This window comes from Fusarium pseudograminearum, chromosome 1, assembly GCF_000303195.2.
Source record: "Fusarium pseudograminearum CS3096 chromosome 1, whole genome shotgun sequence".
In the NCBI taxonomy this organism is placed as follows: Eukaryota; Fungi; Ascomycota; class Sordariomycetes; order Hypocreales; family Nectriaceae; genus Fusarium; species Fusarium pseudograminearum.
The window spans coordinates 4,127,016-4,151,516 of NC_031951.1; the positions used below are offsets into that span (position 1 = coordinate 4,127,016).

At 49.3% G+C, this 24,501-nt stretch overlaps 6 protein-coding genes across 6 annotated transcripts, besides 2 other annotated features; 3 read left to right on the top strand and 3 right to left on the bottom strand.

Annotated features, from left to right (window-relative positions):
• Nucleotides 1-1,609: 1,609 nt before the first annotated feature.
• Nucleotides 1,610-1,635: a microsatellite.
• Nucleotides 1,636-4,732: 3,097 nt separating this feature from the next.
• Nucleotides 4,733-5,475, bottom strand: FPSE_11589 (uncharacterized protein; the record flags this gene model as incomplete). Its single annotated transcript, XM_009264706.1, has 5 exons — nt 4,733-4,830; nt 4,884-4,984; nt 5,049-5,144; nt 5,334-5,343; nt 5,451-5,475. The coding sequence occupies 5 exons, from the start codon at nt 5,473-5,475 to the stop codon at nt 4,733-4,735; spliced, it is 330 nt and encodes a 109-aa protein (XP_009262981.1).
• A 2,877-nt stretch (nt 5,476-8,352) lies between these two features.
• On the top strand, nt 8,353-10,853 carry FPSE_11590 (uncharacterized protein; the record flags this gene model as incomplete). Its single annotated transcript, XM_009264707.1, has 7 exons — nt 8,353-8,360; nt 8,545-8,617; nt 8,693-8,713; nt 8,766-9,110; nt 9,165-10,104; nt 10,154-10,268; nt 10,811-10,853. 7 exons carry the CDS (start codon nt 8,353-8,355, stop codon nt 10,851-10,853), a joined length of 1,545 nt encoding a protein of 514 aa, XP_009262982.1.
• A 419-nt stretch (nt 10,854-11,272) lies between these two features.
• FPSE_11591 (uncharacterized protein) lies at nt 11,273-14,439 on the top strand (the record flags this gene model as incomplete). Its single annotated transcript, XM_009264708.1, has 3 exons — nt 11,273-11,752; nt 11,805-12,991; nt 13,047-14,439. 3 exons carry the CDS (start codon nt 11,273-11,275, stop codon nt 14,437-14,439), a joined length of 3,060 nt encoding a protein of 1,019 aa, XP_009262983.1.
• Nucleotides 14,440-14,779: 340 nt separating this feature from the next.
• On the bottom strand, nt 14,780-16,700 carry FPSE_11592 (uncharacterized protein; the record flags this gene model as incomplete). Its single annotated transcript, XM_009264709.1, has 3 exons — nt 14,780-15,505; nt 15,568-16,170; nt 16,224-16,700. 3 exons carry the CDS (start codon nt 16,698-16,700, stop codon nt 14,780-14,782), a joined length of 1,806 nt encoding a protein of 601 aa, XP_009262984.1.
• Nucleotides 16,701-17,331: 631 nt separating this feature from the next.
• On the bottom strand, nt 17,332-18,858 carry FPSE_11593 (uncharacterized protein; the record flags this gene model as incomplete). Its single annotated transcript, XM_009264710.1, has 2 exons — nt 17,332-18,430; nt 18,485-18,858. 2 exons carry the CDS (start codon nt 18,856-18,858, stop codon nt 17,332-17,334), a joined length of 1,473 nt encoding a protein of 490 aa, XP_009262985.1.
• A 2,064-nt stretch (nt 18,859-20,922) lies between these two features.
• Nucleotides 20,923-20,966: a repeat region.
• Nucleotides 20,967-21,161: 195 nt separating this feature from the next.
• Nucleotides 21,162-23,052, top strand: FPSE_11594 (uncharacterized protein; the record flags this gene model as incomplete). The annotated part of the gene is made up of 2 exons (XM_009264711.1): nt 21,162-22,568; nt 22,624-23,052. 2 exons carry the CDS (start codon nt 21,162-21,164, stop codon nt 23,050-23,052), a joined length of 1,836 nt encoding a protein of 611 aa, XP_009262986.1.
• Nucleotides 23,053-24,501: the final 1,449 nt, after the last annotated feature.

A 24,501-nucleotide genomic window follows, 5' to 3' on the forward strand; every position in this document is an offset into this window, starting at 1 on the left:
TTTTTTTTTTTTTTTTTTTGTCTGCGTTTGTTTCTTGACGTCACTATCGATTAGAAATTTCTAGTGTCGACTGGTACGCAGGTCCAGGGAGGGTTTGAGCCGTGCCACGTTGAATCGCGCTCGGAAGAATCGTCCGGAGTGGCTTGCTGCTCAGGACTCAGACTCAATAGCGCTGGCTCTGACGCACAGGGGTACGAAGCTCGTGGTGGGGTCTCGCGTGTTGTCGAGTCACTAGGAAGCAATGGAATGGAGTTGAAGGTTCCTTTCGAAGGCCGGGGTCAACGGAAAGTCGTTATCTCGAAATGCCCTGCCTGCCCTGTATTCCGGTTGTTGTGGAACTGGCGCAGCCAAGCCAAGTGCAATGTGATAAAAACCTGGGGACGGCGGGCAGATAGTCTAATTACTGTAGAAGGAATCGTTTGTTTAATGGGGTCTTGGCCGCGGATCGAGTACTCGGGATTGCTCGACTGGGGATATACAGATAGACGGGTATGGATGGTTGGCTTGTGACAGCGAAGGTACCGATATCCGTTGACGAGATGGGCTGAGTTGAAACGGGCGCAATACCGGTAACGAAAGACAAACGAAGGAGATGAAAGCGAGAGAAAGCTATTCTCAGGGAATTATAAGAGTGAGTGAGAGAGAAGAGACGGAGGCTTTTTTTTTTTTAGGAAGATAAAGGAAAGCTGGAGACCAAGTCGTCTTTAAGTGAGGTGATCTGCTTCCATTAGGTTGCCGCACCTTCCATCCCATTGAACTCGTGTTCGTCCATTTATCGGCTTCCTTGTGACTTCCGTTTGTAAACGCTACCCATCGCCAACTAAGTTTCTGGGTCAGTCTGAGGCTCAACACCACACCAATCTTGGTAATGGATGTACAATCAGTACGTGGAACGGAACCAATTGGGAGGCAATTGCATACGCGTACTGCCCCAGAGTTGCGGCAACGACTCTACAAATCGTACTGTCTGTACTAGCTTTGATTGCTTTATTCTTGCTTTACTGGCTACTGCGGTACCGTACTGTATTAGATCTGGATGATGTCTTTGTACAGTATGTACCTAGGGGCTGAGACTGAGAGGTAGCCAAGGACGGACCACACAACAGACCACTGACTTAGTACTCGGACAGAATCGAGACATGCTAGATCGTCAGGCCATGACGCGTCGTTCTCTCTCTTCCCCCGGCCACTGGAACAGCTTCGCTATGTATGCGGTGACAGCCACGTCTTCTGCGTCTTCTGCTTACCATTACGAGGATGCGGAAGCTTTTTGATCCAATGGTGGGAACACGATAGTTGCAGTGTTGCATGCAATCGTCTGCGCCAAAGTTCGGTACCTTGAATTCTTATTTGAGACTAGTTGGGCATCTTAAAAGGCACCTTGTCTAGCTAAGTTTGATGCTAACACAATTAGCTCAATGTATCCATCATTATCGTCGTAAGCCTAAAGCTACACCCATTTGCAAAGTCAACAGGAGGTGAGATAGTAGCCCTCATTCACTTTGTTCTGACATGCTGTACTGTCTCCATTGCACCCGCATAATAAACTGGTCTCGGCCATCCAACTAAAAGCCAAGAACCCTCATGGGTCTTTAGGGTGGTGCTCTTGATGCCATGTCATGCCATGCCAAGCCAGGTCCTCTTCTCTTGAGAAATCTTCATGCTTGCGCAGCAATAGCGGAATAAATAGTCTTGCTTGTCTTACTCTCACCATGCTTTGCTGTGCTTTGCTGCTTGTGGTATGAGCGAGCCTCAGTCCAAACACAGGCTGGTGACAGCCCCAACAATTACCTAGACATATCCCAGCAATTCCTGATGAAGCTGGCGGCTGGTCATCTTGACGTTGTTCATGGCTGCTCCGCCCCTGTTTTATCTCGTGTTAGGTGGCCCCCCACACACCATCTTTGTTTTCGTAGAGTAACATGGAACCTTGGTGAGTGCATACCAAAAAAAAAAGAGACCGCGGATAACTACAAGCTTGACTTTGTCGATTACAAGCCGACTCAGCCACAATTAGGGTTGCCGTACTAAATCTCGATGTTCCCTTTCGTCGGGCCGTTGTCTGGCTTGGCCTGGCGGCTTTCACAAACGCTATTCAATTGCATTTTTTAATGAAAAACCTGCTGGCAGTTGGTCACTAACGAATAGGATCCTTAGTTTCTTGGCTGTTTACGCAGGCGGCATTAAACTTGACCTGCCGTGTCTACATACATGAGTTGGGACTTGGTATCCGTACGTGTGGTCGGTTTATCAGATTTCAGTCGCCAACCACCACAATAGGTAGACAGTAATGTGTCCAATGCCAATCCTTTGGCTTTCAGGACTGATGGATATCCCGCTCAACGGACTCATATGGAGTACTTCTCATCAACCTTGCAATGCGGCTTTCTTAGCCTGAACATTCCCCATCTGAAAACATGCAATTGGTATCGTTTCCCGATGGAACAATCAGAAAACCCTGGCCGGCACTAGGACAAAAACTAATGGACTGGCCGATCACTGCCATGTTGAATTGAATTTTTATCCGTGCTGGTTTAGTAGGTTCAAGGCTTTCTCTCGCCAGTCACGGCAGTAACCGTCCATGGATGGTGAAGACATCAAATTGTGGTCAGAACAAAACAAGGCTAGCAAATAACCATACACAATAGGCTGTTGCTCTGCCTTGTTTCTTCCCAATAACTTCTGCTAATGAAACGCACTTATCAAACAGGATGGATGGAAGCTGAACCTTCTCAAAAGGTGAGTCCTCTGGGCTGATAGACTTCAACTCAGCAGCATAAACTCAAAATGTCTATACCAGCCATACCCATAATCCTCCCACAACCGACACTTCCGGCTGAGCTGCAACAAATATGCATGCTGCGCCGCTACCCATGCAATATCACTCCAAGAATTAACTCCATGTTCTACTGCTATTGTAACACTTGACTACTGGCCCCTGGTTTACTTGGCCTGCATATTATGAACAGATTATTGGCTCACTAGCCAATGCGTTTGCAGATTGAGACGGCCAATATATGCCGGGACTGGAGTTAACTAAGATGATCTATGACCTCTTGATACCCATGTTTGTTCTGCAAAATATTCTGTGCCTTCTACGCCCTGCATCCCATACTGTCCTTGAACACGTTGCCTTTTCGTTGTGACTGATTAGCGACTTCGATATTACTATAGTTTTTATCGTATATTATACTATCTTTACATTGTGACACTGGAGATGAAACATGTCGCTTGGACACGAGCCGCTTTTTAGAACTGGCACGGTCATCCAGGCTGTAATAGTATGCGATACGATGCCAATGCTGCTGCACCGAAATTGACGGGTGAAGGACCCTGGGTTGATGATGCGTTACCGAGGTAACAACATCTGCCATCAAGAGATGATTCAGCTTAAACTAAAGAATATTCGCTGTGGAAGAGAAAATACGAATCAACGTTCCACGTCTAGAAGCCCTGACCTACAAGACTTATGAAGTACCTACTAGACTAATACCAACCTACAGCACGTATTTGTGGCGACTGACCGACGATCTTAAAAGAGATGTAAGCTTAACGGCAATACCCCAGAAGTGCAACAGTAGGTAGAGATAACAGTAGTCAAGTCAATAAACTCATAGGTCACAGCACGTATACTCAGTAACCGTACTGGTTGATATGCAAATATTAGGGACGATGTGCCTGAGGCGCTATGCTGTGCAACGTACCACTATTGTTTACGAGGTTCTCTTATCACAATTTGCCAGGTTGAATGTTTGTCTACTGAGGTATCTTCCATGCACCAGGCTTCTCATAGCTTGGAAAATCATGCGTTGCGTACTTGGGAGAAGCAACGTTGAGAGGCTGCCCTGGAAGCACGAATTCAACCATTGGTGTGCAGCATTGATATACTATATTAGAGGTATAATTATCCTATCACACTTGAATTTGCCTGTAACCAACTACCACACAATCACGGCAACACATGGCATTAAGCACACATAGTGAGAGTCTGCTGCCTAAGGACTCAAGTTTGACAGCCGAGGCACTTGACACGGGCACTTGATGTCAAGCACAGCCCTAGTTACAATATCACCGGCACTGGTAGCTAGATATGTGTATCATGGAAAGCACACTTTTTAAACCCGGTGCAACTTTACAGGACAAGAATGGCAAGGTATCACGTAGCAATGGAGCACATGGAGGCAACCCGGCGCAAACCACTGGATGTGTGCAACTGTCAAATGGGGAACGAGTTGGGCCGTCAAAGTGGTTGTTGTCATGTGCTGTGTTGTTGTGTGGTTTCAATAGACATTTCTGATTCATCATTAGACGCCAACCATGGCTCAAAATTTCTCCATACGAGTCAAATCACAATCCAGCTGTTCAGGGACGTTGTGTACTGCCGTAATAGAGGCCCTGGACCTGGCATTTCATCGATGATTCGCTTGTACCCTATTCACGACCGTAGTTCCAAACACCGGTCCCGAATCCCAACCACCAGAAAGTGTTCCATCGCTGAAGCTCCCCTCCCAGTGGGTAGGATCGATTTCCGATAACCGTTGCATGAAAGGGAGAACAAGTTATATCATCAAAACGAGTAGCTCAGGTGCGAAGAGCCCTTTTCGGGGTTGGGATTTGACGTCTTTTTGAATTGAATGCCTCAAAGCAAGGCAGTTTGTTTTATCCTTGCCTCGACCAGTGCAGCCAAATGAGAACCGCCCCTCACTACCAACTCCAGCCCGAAGCCCTTTTTTTATATCGACGAAGGGTACAACATGACGCGAACGGAAGCACCGAAAGACTTGGTGGGGAGAGGAGAGGTGAATTTGGCGCGGACGACGCCAGAGTTTCCTGGGGAGATGGGTTAGCTTGTGGCTTCTTTGACCGTAGATCGATGTAATTACCGTGAGGACGGGTGACCTTGCCCCAGATGACGCGGATCTTGGTGCCGCGGATCTCCTTCTGGGCACGGTAGACGAAAGCGACCTTCTTGCCGAGGTAGAAGCTATCATGCATTGTCAATATCCAGACCGACTAAAAAAACTTCCATCATCGCAGTGTGGACGTACTTGGCGGCGTTGGTGTCGTCAACACCCTCGATCTTGATCAGGCTGGTAGCAGGGCGGGTGGTGTGACGAGAGCGCTGGTAGCTCAGGTGACGTCCCCTAAACCATCATCGTCAGTCCAAAATTCTTATCGCATCGTTGTTGTCGTGCTGTGGCTTGGCTTGGCTTGGTTTCGCGGAAATTCGATATCGGAAAAAAATGGGATGGGAGTGTGCGCTTGTCGAAGCAAACGCATATTTCTGATATCGCATGCGTGCCAGGCTCGCTGGATGGGGAATCATTACTCACTTGACGTATACTATTGGCAAAGTTAGCAACAAGTTCAACCAGATTTCACATTTCCAAATTCGCAAGCCGTCCGTCTCGTCTGGTCTTGCTTGTCTTTGGCGGGTGGGAGAAACTCACGTCGGTGACCGGCTTCTGAAGGCATCTTGACTGTGGTATGACTTCCGTCCTCTCAAACAACCTGCGAGTTAGTAGTAAGAGCTGAGGAATTGTCTTAACAAAAAGACCGTTCCGTGGGTGCGCGTCGTTTGGTGAGGTCTGAGGTGGAGTCCAGGCTCCGGATGGTGCGCCGAAAACAAAAACGAGCCCCAAATCACGTGTTAGGGTTCGACGCCACACTTGCACCGCCACTTTCAGCCTCGGTGCAACCCCGCGCTGTTTGTCACTGCGATTGCTACTGTTGGTGCTACCAAGGTTTTGCTATCATGACCATGACCGTTACTGGCTCTGGTACATCAGAAGCAGTCTTATCTCTAGTATTCTGCTTTAGTTATAATCAATTTGGTGAATCATCAAACGGTCTTGCAATGTATGCCTAGTCATGGCTACTACCGTCTTCAAGTCTGATGGAAGACTGGCAGCAACTTCTCAACAAACGTGTTCCATGTCATGTCTGGGTGAAAGAGCTGCGATGTACAGACACCACAGGAGTAATTCCCTCAAGAACAGTTGAACAATCCTTGATCAATGACTCTAGTTTCAACAACTACACAGAGTAACTCAGCAAGTCTTTTACTCTTTTCACACCCTTACAAGTTAGCTTTTTGGTAAAGTAGCAGATCCAAAGCCGACACCGGGGAGGTAGGGGTTGGTGCGGATATCATGATGGATCCTGGTGTAGTAGAGGCACTTCGGAATTAGGTGTCCGAGCAAGGTAGTGTCGCAAAGAACACAAATCTTGAGCTAAGAATATTTTGATAAAAGACAAGAAAAAAAAAGTTAATCGTGAATTCTTGTTTGAATATAACGGCTGAGGTGATACTAGAATATCCAATGGGGTTTTCCTCTTTCCAGAACACGCCATCATGTTTGCAACATTTGGGTTTCTCGATATTGGAGGATAAATTGAGCACCTCGAGTGAATGGCTGATCATAGAATAATTGGGTGTCGATTACATTTGCAAACATGAGTGCGAGGCGATCGGATTGGTCTTGGGCGCAGCTGACTTATCTGATAACTAGAGTCCCTTGGCAGAGCTGATCTTGAAGTTGTTGAGTTGACGTGATATGGACCGGGGGTCTCTCTTTGGTGGACCTGGGTTGGCAAGTTGAAGCGCCGCATGTCACAGACTTTCCATCACTAACTATGGAGAATGTCTTGAGACACCGCGGTTACGCCGCGAAGCCGGGTTTTGGTATGCGTGTTTGGCGCCGAGTTACGAGCTTCAGGTTTGGGGGTTGGTCTTAGATGCGTTGAAAGAGTATATGGGCGTCATGACTACCTGCAGTGTTGAGTGGCCGTTGCTGATACAAGATTCAGATGCGTCTCAAGATGTTTGAAACCAAGAACAGTACAACAGCCAGAAGCCGACAGATCTAAGTAAGCATGGCATGGATGTCAGACCCGGCAGTCGCATTTATTGTAACGGATTATATCCCGCGTGCAAGCGGCATGATCACCGACACTTTTGACTGCCTTGCTCGACGTCTTGATAATCAAGTCGCGCCTGGGCCGAGTGGATCTTGAAGTGTACAATATGCCGTGCCGTCCCTGCTACGTTGGGGTGCGGTACGGCAGAATGCCTGGGCTCAAGCTCAAGCTCAGGCTCAGGCCCTCTTGGTTAGACATGGAAGCCAGAGACCGCCACCACCACCGCCGAAGCCAATGTGAGGCAGGACTTGGTGAATTATGGATGTCCCGGGCGAGCCGGAGAAGCTGACAAAGATGTTTAGTTGAAGAAGTAACGTGCTTCGTCATGCTCACGACACAGACCAATTTGTGCAATGTAAGTTACTGTAACGGTTGACCATGTCCTATCAACGTTTGTTGTTGAGCTCAATGCAAGCTGGATAATGAATCACAAGAGAGTACGGATACTGCGCTGAGCAATTGAGGTGGGAAGAGCTGATACTTATTAATGACGGTGCAGTATTAGTCGACTAGGTGGTTGATGACACAGAAAAGTGTTTGGCATGGTGTGGAAACACCATACGTCAAGCCCACGACAGATCCAGTCAGACATTGAGTTGCGTAGCATTGGATGGCCCCAAAAGCACGGAGACGATTCGGCCGCTTGCGTCTAGTAATTGGCCCGCAAGAGAGATCAGTGTTGAACAGGTCTCCGCGCTTGTGCACCAGGCGCTCTACTGTACGTATTAAACAGGCAAATTCAGGCAAAATAGAAAGTCAACAATTTGCGACAAGCCGGGGATAGAGTACCCAAGGGACTAAGCCCCAAAATCAAACTCGACGCATTGGGGGGGTTATTATGGTTCAATTAGTACCTCTTACCTGCCTCCAACCATCCCCTCAGTGACCAATGGCTGTCTGTGGTGCCTCCACAAGTACTGCTGTGTTCTAATCAACAGATCCTCACCACCATGGCTTCTAGACTAGGTAGATTCTGCATGCAGTACAGACCAGATCTTTATGTTCAGCAGGTCGGTAGGCATGCATCCATGAGGTGAAGTGGAGGCCATCAAGCAAGGTACAGTACGGATTCCTAGAACAACAACAACATTTTTTATCCATGGATCCTTTACCCACCCGCTCTTCTGTTTTGCTAGGGACCTACTGCATCATAGCCCCGTCGCTCACGCAGGGACCCAATGAATGGCTGATTTGTTAGCTCCCCCAGCTGTGACTGCTCTGGCTCCCGCTACCTTGGGCGGGCATTAGGTTGGAGAGGTGCTCCCGTCGTCATAAAACCGTCGAGGCCGCAAAACCTCGTCACCTCCCTCATTCCCATTCTCGTTCCCATTTCCATTCCATTTCTCAAATCTTTCCTCCTCCACTTTTCTCATCCTTCTATTCCGTGTTACTTCTCACTTTTCAATCCTCTCACAAGTTTAAAACGCAACAATGGACCCGTAGGTCTTCCCTCTTGCTAATTCTCAACCCCACCATGGAAGTGCATCTGCGCTCTAGCTCGACCACCGAGCTATCATGCTCGCGCTGAGCGGTTTGCGACCGCATCGCGAGTCTACGCTCTACTATTTGAGACTACCATATCAAGAGAATAAAATGTGATTACTGACGCAAGTCTTCTTATAGATGCATGGAGCTCAAGCAGAACACGACAATCGTCGTGCTCGGTGCGTCTGGTGATCTGGCGAAAAAGAAGACGGTGGGGAGCTCCCCTCATAGCCCCTCATGTTCTATTGTGCTTGAAACTAACATTTCTGTCTTTGCTCCATGATAGTACCCTGCGCTTTTCGGTCTTGTGAGTGTCCATTAATCCATCTCGATTGCTTCACAAGCTAATGGCCATCTAGTACCGAAACCAGTTCCTTCCCAAGGATGTCAAGATTGTCGGATATGCCCGTACTAAGATGGATCACGACGAATATATTCGACGCATCAAGTCATACATAAAGACCCCTACAAAGGAGATTGAGCAACAACTTGAAGACTTCGCCGCGCTTTGCACCTATGTCTCTGGTCAGTACGACAAGGACGAGTCCTTCCAGGGTCTCGAGCAGCATCTCCAGGAGGTTGAGGCAAGCCGTCCTGAGAACCACCGTCTCTTCTACATGGCGCTTCCCCCCAGTGTCTTCACCATTGTTTCTCAGCACCTTAAGAAGATCTGTTACCCCAAGAACGGCATCGCGCGTGTCATTGTACGTGAGCTCTTGCACAATCGTCATGTTAATGATGGCTAACAAGCCCACTAGGTCGAGAAGCCTTTCGGCAAGGATCTTGCCAGCTCCCGTGAGCTTCAAAAGTCCCTCGAGCCTGATTGGAACGAGCAAGAGCTGTTCCGAATTGACCACTACCTTGGTAAGGAGATGGTCAAGAACATCCTGATCCTTCGATTTGGTAACTCTTTCCTCGGCGCTACGTGGAACCGACACCACATCGACAACGTTCAGATCACATTCAAGGAGCCATTTGGTACCGAGGGACGTGGAGGTTACTTTGACGAGTTTGGCATCGTCCGTGATGTTATGCAGAACCATCTTCTTCAGGTTCTCACTCTCCTGGCTATGGAGCGACCTATCTCCTTCAACGCCGAGGATATCCGTGACGAGAAGGTCCGCGTCCTTCGCGCTATCCCTGCTATCGAGCCCAAGAACGTCATCATCGGCCAGTACGGCAAGTCTCTCGACGGCAGCAAGCCCGCCTATCGCGAGGATGACACCGTTCCTCAGGATTCGCGATGCCCGACTTTCTGCGCCCTGGTCGCATACATCAAGAACGAACGTTGGGACGGCGTGCCCTTCATCATGAAGGCCGGAAAGGCTCTCAACGAGCAGAAGACCGAGATCCGCATCCAGTTCAAGGATGTCACATCGGGTATCTTTAAGGATATTCCCCGAAACGAGCTTGTCATGCGTATCCAGCCCAACGAGAGTGTTTACATCAAGATGAACTCCAAGCTGCCTGGTCTCAGCATGCAAACTGTTGTCACAGAGCTTGATTTGACCTACCGAAGACGATTCTCCGACCTCAAGATCCCCGAGGCTTACGAGTCACTTGTCCTTGACTGCCTCAAGGGTGACCAGTCCAACTTTGTCCGTGATGATGAGCTTGATGCCAGTTGGCGCATCTTTACACCCCTGCTCCACTACCTGGACGACAACAAGGAGATTATCCCCATGGAGTATCCTTATGGTATGTACCAACATATGCTCCATTTGACTTGGCTAACTGATGTGCCTAGGCTCTCGCGGCCCTGCTGTCCTTGACGACTTCACCTCGTCTTATGGCTACAAGTTTAGTGATGCTGCTGGCTACCAATGGCCAACTACCAACGCTGCTGCTGCACCCAACAAGTTGTAAGTGTGATGACTTGCATCCTGTATGGCTCACCTGGGTGCGATGAGATTCTGAGGGTAAATGGCTGATTATTACCCAAGTTAATGACGCCTCCCAAACGATGGGACTCACGACCGATTTCGGACTATGATATCCCGAGCCCAACGAGGCAACAAAACAATTGAATGATTTCTATATAAAGAACGACGGGAACGACAGGGACTTTGGCGAAATAATGGAGGCCACTTGCTTCTGGGGACTTGGTAGATGTGTCTACGTTGAAGGCTTTGCTCATGGCTTTATGATATGCTCAAGTAGATGCGGATTTCAATAACAACTTGAACCAATCCAATTCGCAATTTGGACAAACAAAACTGCAAATTGCACTTAAATTGTAATCTTTGGCTTTTGTCCCTATCGATATTTATTGCTGGTCGAAGTTCTAGACCCTGAGCGCCACATCTGTCAGGAGGACATGTCCAGATGACATAGTGTGTTTCCATTATCAGACCATGGCACAATCATATGTTTTGAGGCGCATCAATGGAAAAACGATCTTTAGAATTATCTTTGCTGCACACCTCAAAGAGAGCTTTATCACATAGTTTCAACCAAAATAGCATCAATTGTCTTGTCCAAAGAAGTCTTCGAGCGTACTGAAAGTGAATTGTGCAACTTTGTGCAGCACCAAAGACCTTTGTGCAGACCTGTGCACGGTTATCACATGACCAGGCGCCTCCAGCGTACGCCCAAACCCAGCGCAACAATCGAGATTCCTTCAATGGTGACCAAACAGACTCCTCTGCCGAACGAATAAACACCATTTAAAAAGACGACACCTCCACACGAAAGAAGAATCGCGGCGTTAAATTCATTTTACGCATGATTTGCGCGCGTCTTCTCACATGACCTGGCCGGTCTTCTGACGTTACCTCAGCGCCTCTCGAAGACTTCTCGCCCAAACCATCCGCCCTCACACCATCAACAACATCCATCACCACGCCTTCTCTACACTCTTCCCAGCATGAGCGATCCTGCTGGCGAAATAGTCCACATCACACAGGGCTACATACCACTCGCAAAGGTTCTTACGCGCCTTGCGCAATCGACACACAATGCGCTCCAAGACCAGATTGCCGCATTGGCAAAGATGCCTGTGCCTGCTACCGCCATGAACGGAAACTCGACGATACCGAACAGCGATGTTGAAGACGCATCGAGCGAAAACATTGCCAAAAAAACATCAATACTGAATTTCGCCATGAGGGAGCATAGAAAATGGGTCAAGGCGCTTGTTATTACAGAATGGAGCCGAAAGGCTGATATGGTCAGCCAACTGATTGACCTGAGATTTCACCTTCAAGGCCAAGAGGTCTTGTTTACCGGAGCTCTGGATGTCATGGGTCACGTCAAGAGGGACTTAACTTTTGCTAGAATGCCCAGCCCTGATTTGAAGACAGCCCTCCAAGTTTTGTCCACCGGAGAGGCTGCGTGGATGCCCGACGTGAGTGTTGCACATCGCCAGAGTATGTTGACTTCAGCTAACGTTCAAGTAGCTCTCTTATATCGAGCCGCCCCCTTTGACAAGAGAGGAAGAGATCCAGTGGATGAGTGACGTGAACACCCAGCTATCGTTACGGCTGAATCTCGAAGACTTCGACAAAATACCATACCCCTTTAGGAACTACGAGATCGATTCGGGCCGAGTCACCTTTAAAGTATCTGGAGAATTTGAGGTGGATCTCACAATTGCAGATGAGGATTTTGAGAAGCAGTTTTGGTTTATCGACTTCCGATTCGCATTTAGACCGGCAGCATCATCGATCCCCGAAGGGCTCAAGAACTACTTGGAGAGCCACGTGAACGACATTCTTAGCAAAGATGGACTGCTGGGCTGCTATCAGTTCCTCCACGAACTGGTTCTTACTCATAAGCTCAACGAGCTCAAGCGACAGGCGAATCAAATGAGCAGGGGCTCATGGACAGGCACTCTCAAGGTGGAACCTCTGAACAGAGCTCTGGCCATTCAATACTGGACTTCCCGAACACAGCCGGGTACCCCAAAGAGTTGGGTTTTGGTTGCCGTTACCAGTGGGAAGAAGGCAAATGGCCAACCTGACCCGAAATTATCCAGTCACTTGACAACAAAATGGTACCGCGATAATAAGGAAGTAAAGGAAGAGAAGATCGCTTTCGACACCGACAACTTATCGGCAGAAACGCTCATGAAAACGGCCATTGGCCGTCATATTGACTTCCTCCTGGGTAGTGTACACAGCAAATTGTTGTCATTCCCTCGATTCCAAAATCGCCAGGCTGCTATGGTCTTGCGCACTTCCCAGGACGATCCTGCGGCTTCATCCCTAGCCATGCGAGTCGGTTTCAAGGACAGCGCAACCCTACTTATCGAGCCGACGACTGGTGTCTTTGCCGTCAAGCCTCATTCTAAATTCACCTGGTCCCCAGAGAACCAACTTAATAACGGAAAGAACCCCGCAGAAGATGGTGCAGCATGTCTAGAGAATGTGCGGTGCGCAGTTATGGAAGATGAGCTGAGCCGACGAGGAAGCACGACTGGCTGGAGTATCAAGAGAAGTCCCCTGAACAAAGACGAGCTGAGGTCTTTAACCAATACCCGCGAATGGACAAAGACCATTTGGCTACACAGAGCTGGGTGGGAAACCAACTGGTTTGTCATGGTTTTGCTGAGTCCTAGCGGGGATGTCTGGTGGCTTGTTGACGTGTGAGTTGAAGGCACTGTGCTGCAATCTAGCAACTTTTACTGACAAGATCAATAGGAATCGCAATGCTTCTGGTCAAGCACCCCGATTATCATCAAAGCTTCCCCTCAATAAGGGCTATCCTCGTTTGGATGACGAATTCTGGAATAACCTGACCTTATTCGCGAGTGGCATGATTGCACAAGCGGTGGATCAGCGAGAGCTTCATAAGCAGAATATCAAGTTCAAACCGCATGGCGCGAACAACTGGTCGCTCCCGCAACAAGTGCGACTCCCGACACTTGAGATCGCCCTTTCAGGAATCTTCCCATCTATGGTATTCGACAATGCCGAAAAGGACAACCCCAAGACTGCTGCCGCCACTGAGTCTGGTAAATTGGGTCCTATCGTGCGATCAGCCTCTGCATCAGGTATCTCAACCAAACAACCTTGGGCGAATGATATCGTCTCGGTCAGGTTTAAAGGAGTCCAACCGGCAGAAGCGCGACCCACTGGCCCCGAAAGCGTTAAAACAGGGGATGACAAGTCAGAAGTTCCCTTTACATGTGTATCCGATGCCATTATCAAGGTTCGAAGACCGGCAAAGTTTGCCATGCTCAAAAGCCACATGGTTGGTCGCGACGTCTCCTGGAATGCCCGAACAGGCGAGTTCTGCTTACGGATGCGTTCAAGTATTGGGCAGTCTATGCTGGAAAGCCTGAAGGCCAGGGTCAAGGCTGTTGATAGATTTGTCAGTTTCTTCGAGTCGATGGACAAGGCTAAGGAATGGATCGTAGCCGAGTCAGTGAGCCTAAAGGAGGTCACATTCTCTTACGGACCTCTGGCACCAGAGGCTAGTAATAAGGCCCAGCCCTCGCGACTTTGGAGGATCACACTCAACCTGTCACAAAATGACATTGATCTTGTCATGGGAGGGACAAACCCCCACCTTCCGGTCACCAACTTGATGCAAAAGCTTGTCAACGGCGCTAATGGCATCGGGGCTCTAATGAACTGGCTTCCCGAGTCCCTGCCAGCCCTAGAAGCGGTCAAGAAAATAAGAGAAACGTGGAGGGATGTTGAAGCACGTCATCAGGGACGTTTCAGGTTCATGATGGATTCAGTGGATGAGATGTCGATCCAGTACTCCCTCGCAGGAACCGTCCCTGGAAATCAGCTAGTCCACCGCGAGATCACGTTTCTTGCCCACATCAAGCATCGCCGAGGCGAGCCGTGGTGGCACATCATGCGTAAACCTCTCAACGGCGCTTCTACGCTAGACGATGAGTTTTCGAAAGCGCTCAAACCTGTATGGGAAGCAACGGGGGAGAAGTGGACCGGTCTCGTTACCGGTGCAGCTGCAAGACCACATGACGGCACTGCCAGTCTTCTTCTTGCTATCGACGAAGCTATTCGGCCACTGGCTGGATCGTCTTTCCAAAACAACTCCGAGGTAGTCGTCTTGGAATAGGAGAACCTCGAGGCTTTACGAAGGGAGTGATTTTTAATAATTTTGGAGTTGTAGGGATTTTAGACAGGTGGCGAAAAAGGGGGTTTATATGAAGCGGGTGGACGTGACTTTTGTGATAGCTTAATGATACCTCCATATGCACACGGAATACCATGACATCAATTACGAACCAGAGCATCTTGGAATTTTAATATTGATACTTAGTACTGAACCGGCATTGTAATCTTGTCTCCTTCTATCGCTCTAAAAGTAATAACACAGTTTTAGTCTCAGATTAAAAGTTGAAGCCCGCTTTTGACAACATCGATCTTCTTGGTATGTATATATGCTCTCCCCTTATTCATTTAAAGTGACGCACGGGGATTAGTTCAGTTGACAAAACTGCAAATTCCTGGATGTTCTCAACATACTCCAGACCAGTAGCTTCGAGACCACTCTTCGCCGCAACAGCAGCGTCGTAGCCAGAACGCAGACTGGCAATAGTGCCGATGCGATGGAACGAGCCTCCAGCAACAGCAAGGCGCCCGCCAAAGTTCTGCTTCAGCTCGGCGTGAGCGTTACGCAGGAGGCCCTGGTGGCCGACGTAGTGCTGAGGGATACATTCTTTGGCAAAATTTGCTGTGGCATAGGCGGGAGCATCGCGTGGGATGCCGAGGTGACGCTCTAGTAGGTTGCGAGCTTGAACAATAGCTTCCTCCTCAGTAGGGGGAGTAACGTCAGGGCGGTCGTAGTAATGACCGCCCATCAGAACGAAGAGCTTGGTACCGGCGGGTTCGTCTTTGGATCGGGTTCCAACGTCTGAGTCAAAGAAGACACCGAGGGCATGTTCTGGGTTGAGCTCTGGGTCAACGGAGTTGGGGATGAGATATCCGAAGCCGGGAGGCTTAAGGTTCTCCTGGGGGAACCAGATGTTGACTGTCATGACAGATACAGAGTGTGCGGCAGAGAGCGATGGTACTTTATCACTTGCGAGTCGGGCGATCTGCTGGGCTGATAGCGTTGAAATGACCTTGTCGTAGGCCTGCGAGTTACTTTTCTCCTCGTTCTTGGCGCTGAAACTGTTGATCTACAATGCGCTGTCAACAAAGGGCTTTTTCACTTTTTGGAAGGATCACAGAAGAATCCTACCTGGACTTGTTGCTTGGCTTCATCATACTGGATGTCTTTGACAGCCTCGCCGGTCTTGATTGTAACATTGGGTTGATCTTGCAAAGCCGCACCTATCGCTTGCGGTAGTGACTCCATGCCCTTGTCGCCAAAATCTATCAGCGCACTCTTGGGCTCGAGCGCCAGCTTCTGAATTTGTCGATCCTGTCCCAGCGTCTCGAGAATCAGCGACTCAGGTACAGGCATAGGGCGCGCATGCAAGCCAGGGTTTGGCAGATACCAACCCCAGTAGATGCGATCCAAAACACTTCGAGCGCTTAGCTTGTGGATATCGCCGCCATAGATGCCATGCATCATAGCTGAGGCCATGTTACCAATGCCCTTGCGACTGTTGGTGACTTTGTAAAGCCAATCGGCAACGGATTCGTCTTCGGCAGGGAGATGTCTCTTGCGCAAGTGGTTGATCATAAGGCCAAGGCCTGCGCCGATGCTCTCGAGGTAGAGGGGCTCGCGGATAATATCGAAGATGCTGACGTTCGGGGGCATGGAAACAAGATGGTCGGGGTAATAGACATATCGTGGCTTGGCTGGGGGGAAGTTGAGAGAAAGGCCTAGGTCGAGAGTCTAGATAGTGACGTATTAGTAGAGCTCTCGTATTGTCCAAAGAGGTTTCTCACAAGATCGTAGAGAACGAGGTCATCGAATCGGAACGTATTGCCAGCCAGGGACGTCAACGAACGAGAACCGCGCTCAAAAGACACGATTCCTTTCTTGCCCCCGATATCTACTGGCACTCTATCCGTCTTGATCCATCCTCCTAGCCGATCGCAGGCTTCATACAGGGTGATCTTTGTCGTTGAGGGAAGCTTCTTTGCGAGGTAGTATGCCGCCGAAAGACCTGTCAATCCGCCTCCAATTACCGCAATGTTTGCATCCTTTGCCTGCGACACATATCTCCGTCCATCGTTGAAGCTTTGTGTATGCTTACATGCGACAATGGGTCGTCGCCGGGTCAAGACCGAGGCTGAGCAGGTGCTGAGGCTGCGGAAGCCATTGAGTCGACGGAGGGGGACTTGGAGGTGGGGTTTCGTTGTTGAACGAGCTGCTGAGCTCAAGAGAGCTGCGGCCGTTGATTCTGCTCGACTGCGACTCATTGTCAGAGATTAATTGATCATGACTGAAACGTTGAGGGTATGTTACGTTGCGAGAGCAAGGAAGATGGGGATATTGTTGGTGGAGTGGTAAAGAGCTATGCGGCATGAGCCGGTATTCTTCCGTATGCGTCATCAACTTCACGGAGGAAGGATGTTAGGTACGACAATTAGACGATTAATGGACACAATGGGCACATGTGATCTAAAAACATGCAATATCACAGATGAGGAGGGTCCAGAGGTTATGAGTGTGGTATAGCCGTGGGCCTGTTGATTGCATTCTACCCTCCCGCGCATCTCGCTTTGAAGCGTCATGATGCACGGGCCTGTGGCCTTTTTGCTTCTCGGCTTCTATCTATATACAAGTAAACAAGACTTGGGTTGTCAAAGTAAAAACAGATAACATCAAACCCCCAAACGCCTTCCATGCTCGGTCACCTCGATCAAAGACATTACAAAGTTACCGTAAAAGTACATGTCCTTCATTTATAGCTTCCTTCTTCGGTTCGTCAATCCGTATCCTAGTATCCACCAACATCTGGGGACTTTGTGACCATGGGTATCGCGATCAATTTCTTTTTCGATCAAGCCATCTTTGCTTTTTCTTCCTTTCCTCTATATTTGATTCCTTCTATCCGATGACATCAGCCTCTTGCTTGACGTCAGTATCCTCCCCCTTGATGAGCTCCTCGGGAGCACCATCATCCACGAACTTCCTCTCGCTAACATGCTCAGCCTCCTCGCCAGCAGTCCAGACCTTATCCTTGAAACCTCCTTGCTGTCCGTCCTCATGCGCAAATGCACAATTGGGGTTGAGACACGGGTTGAACTTGCACTTTGTCTTGACGTGTGTGAACTTGCAGTCGGAGTTTGTGCAGCCAGCACCGTTGCGGCAGAGAGGCATCGATGGATGCTTGAAGGGGCACTGAGGGTTTTGGCAGTTGGGGAAGAACTTGCAGTCCTGTTCGCTTTGGTGTGCAAGACGAGCCGCCGGTGAGGGGTGTCGCGCAACACATTTTCGGTTCTTGCAAGCAGCTCCGAAACTGCAGTTGTCGTTGACATCGACGGATGTTCCAGGAGGGGCGGCAGGTGACTGATGAGCGAACTTGCAGTCCTTGTTGGTGCACCGCAAGTTAAACTTACACACGGTGTCTTCGGGGTTAGGTGGCTCGCGTGGCTCTCCAGACATGCTGACATCATCACCCTCGCCCTCACCAGCAGAAGGGTTGTTACCGCCCTGTCGATCATTGAAGCCCTTGCGGTAGTTACCTCTGCCAGGGTGTTGCGTACGGTCGAATAGGGACTTTCCACCACGACGCTGCTGTCCGAATCCGCCCTGGTGTCCGCCGTTGTTCATGAGTTGTTGTGATAGCTGGTACATCATCTGGTTTTGTTGTTCGAGAATGGCAACGAGCTCGGCAGAGTTCGGTTGACCGCCTGGCATCATCCACTGCTGTGGGCCACCGGCGGCCATACCAGCCAGACCAGCCTGAATATTGGCGCTACGGTTGTTGGTGTTGTTGTTTCGACCCATTCCACCTCGGCCTGTTCTGGGGCCAGAGGGTGGTGTGCGGCCGTGGGTATTGATGCGTTCGCTTCCAGTCTGACCTCGAACACGGTGAAGGGCGGAATCGCCAGGTCGATCCATGGCTTTGTTCATCTGCCCAAACATGCGCTTATCCCGTCCACCTCGCTGGGCGCCGTTTCGCATTGAGCGTGGGCCGGTAGGACTTGTAAAAGTTAGCAATCATAGCCTGCAAGGAAGAAAAAACAAGGTGACCTACGCATTTAGTTCTGAGACATCACCTGCGTTCATGTCGGTATCCATCTCGCCTTCTGTTGCGGGATCTTGGTTTGCTCCGGGGTCTGCGTTGTTACCGCCGTTGACCTGGGCGTTAATAGTGTCGATCTGTTCAAACAACCACTGGGAAAAGTCGCGAGTGCTAGGGTCGTCGGATCCGAGACCGAGTAGGTCTCCAGAGAGTTCTGCGGCAATCTGTTCTTGAGTTTTTCCATTGACGAGCATGAGGATAATGTACTCTGCTAGAGCGGAATCGTCGGCACCGCCAGTTCCCCATCCGACTTCGACGAGCTTGGGTTGAATGGCAGCATTGAGAGCCTCGGCCAGGGGCGTGTTAAGGCTGACCTCGACAGGCATGGTGAATCGCTGCGCAGTCGCGAGGGCGGTTTGAATGGGTGTTGAGATAGTTTTGGGTGGCGGAATAATTCACCGCAAAGTGGGATTAGATAACTGTAAAGCTTCCAAACAGTCGAGGACGCGTTGTTAAGTAATAAAATGTATGAATATTAATGCGCGTCGCGTGAGCAAGAGACTGGTCGCAATTGAGCAAAGTATGTATGTGATTAGTCGCCGAGTGCGTCGTGATTTGATGCTGTAGCGACGTCGTACGAATCAGCAATGGAACAAGGTTTTGAGGTTGTTGAAGATAGAGATGGAGTTGGCAAAGGTCTGCCTGATAGAAGCAGAAGTCGTCAAGAACTGGGTCAGTGCGGTCACGTGATGGGCCAATCCGTCATTGTTTCTCTGTTCTTTCAAGGCAAGACCGACATAGTTGTAGTTTGTAACAAAGGTTAAAAGTTGCGGTGCTAACTTTGTATGCTTGACAATGAAATTAAGTGCGATTCGAAATCATCAAAGACTGGATTGTAAATGTATTTTTGGTCACTATCTACAAAAAGAAATACTGGGATGCTTTGGGTGTACGTACTCTGTCACGCACCAGAAGCTTCTTCGGTGGCTAACAAAAGGATACAGATGTGATTAGTCATATTCATTGTTTGAGCATCAGTCACAATAAAGTAATTGAAATGATTTGAGTTCATCAAATATGAGAACCCAAGTCAAAGAAGATTTGAATCACAAGTCATTTTTCGCAAACTAAAGTTTCATACTGTCGGCCCGGCTGTTCGGACACTGAGCGGCAAGTATTCCGTATCCTTACCTCCTAGGTACCTACCTACCTACCTAGTAGGTACTAATGTAGCTTCAGTGAAGCTATTTTGAGAAGCGACTCGAGCGAGCTCTTTGGGCTATACATTGATGTCAATGGAATGACGTTTCTTTGTAATAGTAGGCACCTATCCGAGCTTGTTTCCCCGCATACTTGACAGATGATGGTGTAGAATAAAGAAGAGGGGTTTGGGCAATTGATGATCCGTGTAAGTAGGTACGTGTATGTAAATGTTTTGACACCCTTCAGTGCTTGATGTTACATTTCTCCTCTTTCCAAAGTTGATCAATTGCTTTGTTACAATTTTGAGGTTGTCTTGTTGATATCAGGTGAGCCCTCCAGGTCGGAACTTGTTAGAACAAGAGTTGGGCTAGGTGAGACATTCTCGCCACACACTGCTACCTCTCTTGCAGTAAAAGAGCTCGGGATCTACTGTACAACTGATATCCGCAGATATGAACTATAGATCATGCCATGTAAACCAACCAATCATGCAACCTCTACTCACTTGGCAACTGCGGTGCGGACACAATGTAACAATGAGCTTGTTGAGCTGCATGAAGCCAGCCTCGCTCCATCGAGAATGTCGAATTTCCAGTGCAGACCACTAGCCTATGGGAGCTGCTTAGGTCCCCTGACTGGTGCTGACGGGCTGGACGGGCTGGGGCTGTACCACCAAGTCAGGCGGTAGCTGCCCGCTCTGCCGCTTATTGTAGGCGCCTATTTGCATCTCAACAGTAATACACTGTCTGTAGGTACGGGCCTATGGGATCATTTTTCAGCCCCTTCTGTTGCAAATATAGTAGCAATTGGACATGCTGTACCAGATCCTTCTGAAAGACTGAGATTACATTCTTACAGGGCAGGTTTGAAAGGTGCCGTAGGTGGGTAGCTGCCGAAGATTAACGGGAGCTCGGCTGAGGCTGTGACGCCTCTTTTTGATGATCTCACTTAGCCAACCTCGTCTGGAACATCCTTCAATTAATAGGTGGGCTGTCATCCTTGTTTCTTTACACCAGCAGCACAACAAAAGTTCATATATAAACCCAGAAAACATCTACAAATTGCAGCAGGTGGTACGTACTGTTATTAGGTTGGCACCTAGTATCCAGTGAAGTGCGGTGTAACGTAACGTTGCGGTTCAAGGTTGTCTGCACTTCGCGGCCTGTACCCTGAGGGAAACGGTTGCCAGCATCAAATTATTGGCCGTATTATATCGAAAACAAAGCCGAAAATATCATTGAATCAGCCTCCTGTTCTCTCCTGTTCTCTCTTCTCTTCTCCTCACCCCACCCACTCAGCAATCAGCAAGCTCCTCAAGGATCAGCCACACCACAAGGCGGAGCTGGAGGATCATCGCCGGTCTTATTAAACGGGGCCTGGCACTTTGGACACTGTCGTCTCTTTCTTAAAGACTAGCCTGTCTCTCACTCAACTTCCATCCATCATACCATTCGTCTCATATCATCTCATCTCATCCCTCGGCGCCATGTGGTCCAAGGCTATCCTGGCCGTTGCCGCCTTCGCCCTCACCCCTGCCAATGCCATATGGCCAGTGCCAAAGAAGATCTCTACTGGAGACAAGGCCCTCTTCATCGATCAAACGATTGATATCACCTATAATGGAGACTTTGTATGCTGGACTCTCCCCGGTTCTGATTCCAATTCTGGTGCTTGTAACCACACCGCGCAGCTCAATACTGAAACTTTGCTTCACAAACAGATCCCCTACACTTACAACTACCAACCCGATGCTGGCTCCAAGTTCACCAGCAAGCAAATCGTCCAAGCCGGCGTCTCTCGTGCCCTCCAGGGCGTCTTCCAGGACAACTTTGTCCCATGGATGCTCCGTGAACGCGACTCCGATTTTGAACCTGACCTGCAAAAGAAACAATGGGTAAAGTCGCTAAAGATTGTCCAGACCGAGGAAGATGACGAAAGCACCTTCAAGCCTCTCAATGGCGAGGTTGACGAGTCGTACTCCCTTTCGCTTTCTGAAAAGGGCGAGGCTTCGATCAAGGCCAAGTCCTCTACAGGTGTCCTGCACGGACTTGAGACCTTTGTCCAACTTTTCTTCAAGCACAGCTCTGGCACTTCCTGGTACACACCACACGCGCCTGTCTCGATCCAGGACGAGCCCGAGTACCCTCACCGAGGTATTCTTCTCGATGTTGCCCGTAGCTTTTTTGAAGTCAAGCACATCAAACGCACGATCGATGCCATGTCGTGGAGCAAGCTGAATCGTCTTCACCTTCACATCACTGACTCGCAGTCCTGGCCTCTCGAGATCCCAGCCCTGCCCAAGCTGGCCGAAAAGGGCGCGTACCGCAAAGGATTGACCTACTCTCCCGAGGACCTTGCCGGTATTTATGAGTATGGTATCCATCGTGGAGTCGAGGTCATTATGGAGATTGACATGCCTGGTCATATTGGTGTCGTTGAGCTTGCCTACAAGGATCTCATTGTCGCGTACAATGAGAAGCCTTATCAATGGTGGTGCAAGGAGCCACCCTGTGGTGCGTTCCGCATGAACAGCTCTGATGTTTATGACTTTCTCGACACTCTTTTCGATGACCTCTTTCCTCGCATTTCCAAGTACAGCCCTTACTTCCACCTCGGTGGAGACGAGCTCAACCACAACGATTCCAGACTTGATCCTGATGTGCGCTCCAACAAGACCGAGGTTCTGGCGCCTCTTTTGCAAAAGTTTGTCGATTACACTCACGGCAAGGTTCGCGATGCTGGCATGACTCCGTTCGTCTGGGAGGAGATGGTTACCGAGTGGAACATGACTCTGGGTAAAGACGTTGTGATTCAGTCCTGGCTCGGTGGGGGTGCTATCAAGACCCTGGCCGAAGCAGGTCACAAAGTAATCGATAGCGATTACAACTTTTGGGTGCGTTGTCAACAAAATAGCTAAGCGCAAGACTTGACTAACTGGTAGCAAACAGTACCTTGACTGTGGTCGTGGACAGTGGCTCAACTTTGACAACGGCAATGCCTTTCAAACGTACTACCCCTTCAACGACTGGTGCGGTCCTACCAAGAGCTGGCGGCTCATCTACTCACACGATCCTCGGGCCGGTCTGTCTGAGGAAGCGGCCAAACGCGTGCTTGGTGGTGAGGCGGCCGTATGGACTGAGACTATCGACAGTGTCAACCTCGACACCATCGTGTGGCCCCGCGCTGCGGTAATGGGAGAAGTTCTCTGGTCAGGTCGAACTGACGCTTCCGGCCAGAACAGATCGCAGTATGATGCTGCGCCGCGACTGGCAGAGATGCGCGAGCGTATGGTGGCTCGGGGTGTGAGTGCTTCGCCGATTCAGATGCCATTCTGTACACAGGGCAATGCCACTGAGTGTGCGCAAGTTGATGGATGATAAATTTGACGTGTGGCGTATCCGTACTTATTACGAATTACTTTGTACATAGTTTGTTCTCAGCCTTTTGAACAGAATCTTTTTCCGTCTTTCACATTACACAGCACCACTCACTCCTCTTAACTGAAAACGGAGATGGGGATTGCGGGGCCGGATTCTCGGTGCCAGGAGCGGCTCCGCGGTCAGGCCGGCCCCGATGTGAGGTCGCAAACCAACCCAGGTCAAGACAAGCATGCGGAGCAAGCCATTCATCCGAACAATGTGCGCCGTTCAATTAACCATCGGAGTGCCGCGGACCCCGGATAGGTGGCATCACGCTGCATCTGGATTCTCGAGACGTCTCATTAAGCTGTCGATCAGTACTACGCCGCTACGACCTCGGCATGTGAAGAATCTGGGGATGAAGAGGGGAATAAATGATTGGTTTGACAAATACAACATACCATCTGACAAGGATAGTCTACATCACACACAAGGTAGTTAGTTGGAGCGACTTGGAGAAGGTTCGCCTTTCTGACTGTTGAGGAGGGTCTGTGGACATTTGTACTTCCAGGTCGAGTTTCCGAATCGGGTATCCTAATCGTTGACTGCTAAACTGAGTCAATCCTCGCCAATCCTCGCCAACCCCCGCCAGTGTTTTGACCTCAAAGGGGCTTTTTGCCCTCCGATCTGATAGGTCATTCAGCAACTTGAAAGGTCAATGAGAGTTTTAGCCTGTGAAAGAAGTCAACCATGGCTTTTATCAGCTCCAACTTTGCTTGGGGTGGCTTGTGAAACTATTCACAACTTGAAGATTATCAAATCGTCTGCAGTCCTCAATTCACCAAATGATGTGATGCACCAAGATAGAAAAGGGAACAAGTAAAATCGATGGCTCTGCATACATGAAACATCAACTATGGAGTGCCCCGCCGTATTATGCAAAGGACGAAAAAAACTTCTTCCCACCTACCAGTAACCACAACAGGTACAACAGAGTCATGCATATACGGACAGTCAAGCGGTATAATCACGCTCCATCACGCCGTCCGAGTTTCTGGGCACAGCTCGGAAAAGAACCTAGAGAATTGTTCTATGCCACTTAGGGGAAGAGTTTCGGGAGTGACGTTTTGTTCTTGTTCTTGGTCTTATTCTTGACCTTCTTTGAGGGCGGAGACGGAGACCCTGTTATCCAGGACATGTCCGTTCCCAAAATGCCCTAACAGGAGGGGAAGGTAGATGGATAGTTGACACATGATACGATGAGTGACTGTAGTATTTATAACCTTTTGGCTCCCAGAACTAAAGGCAATACTCGAGGCGGGCCTAGTAGACTAGGTATCCTCTTGTCGTCCGTGGGTTCATAGCGCTATCCACTTGATCAGCCAACTAACTACCTAGAACCCCCCGATTCTGGTTCATCTCATACCAAACCCATCTATTAAACTATTTACAAGGGTATCTCTCCTA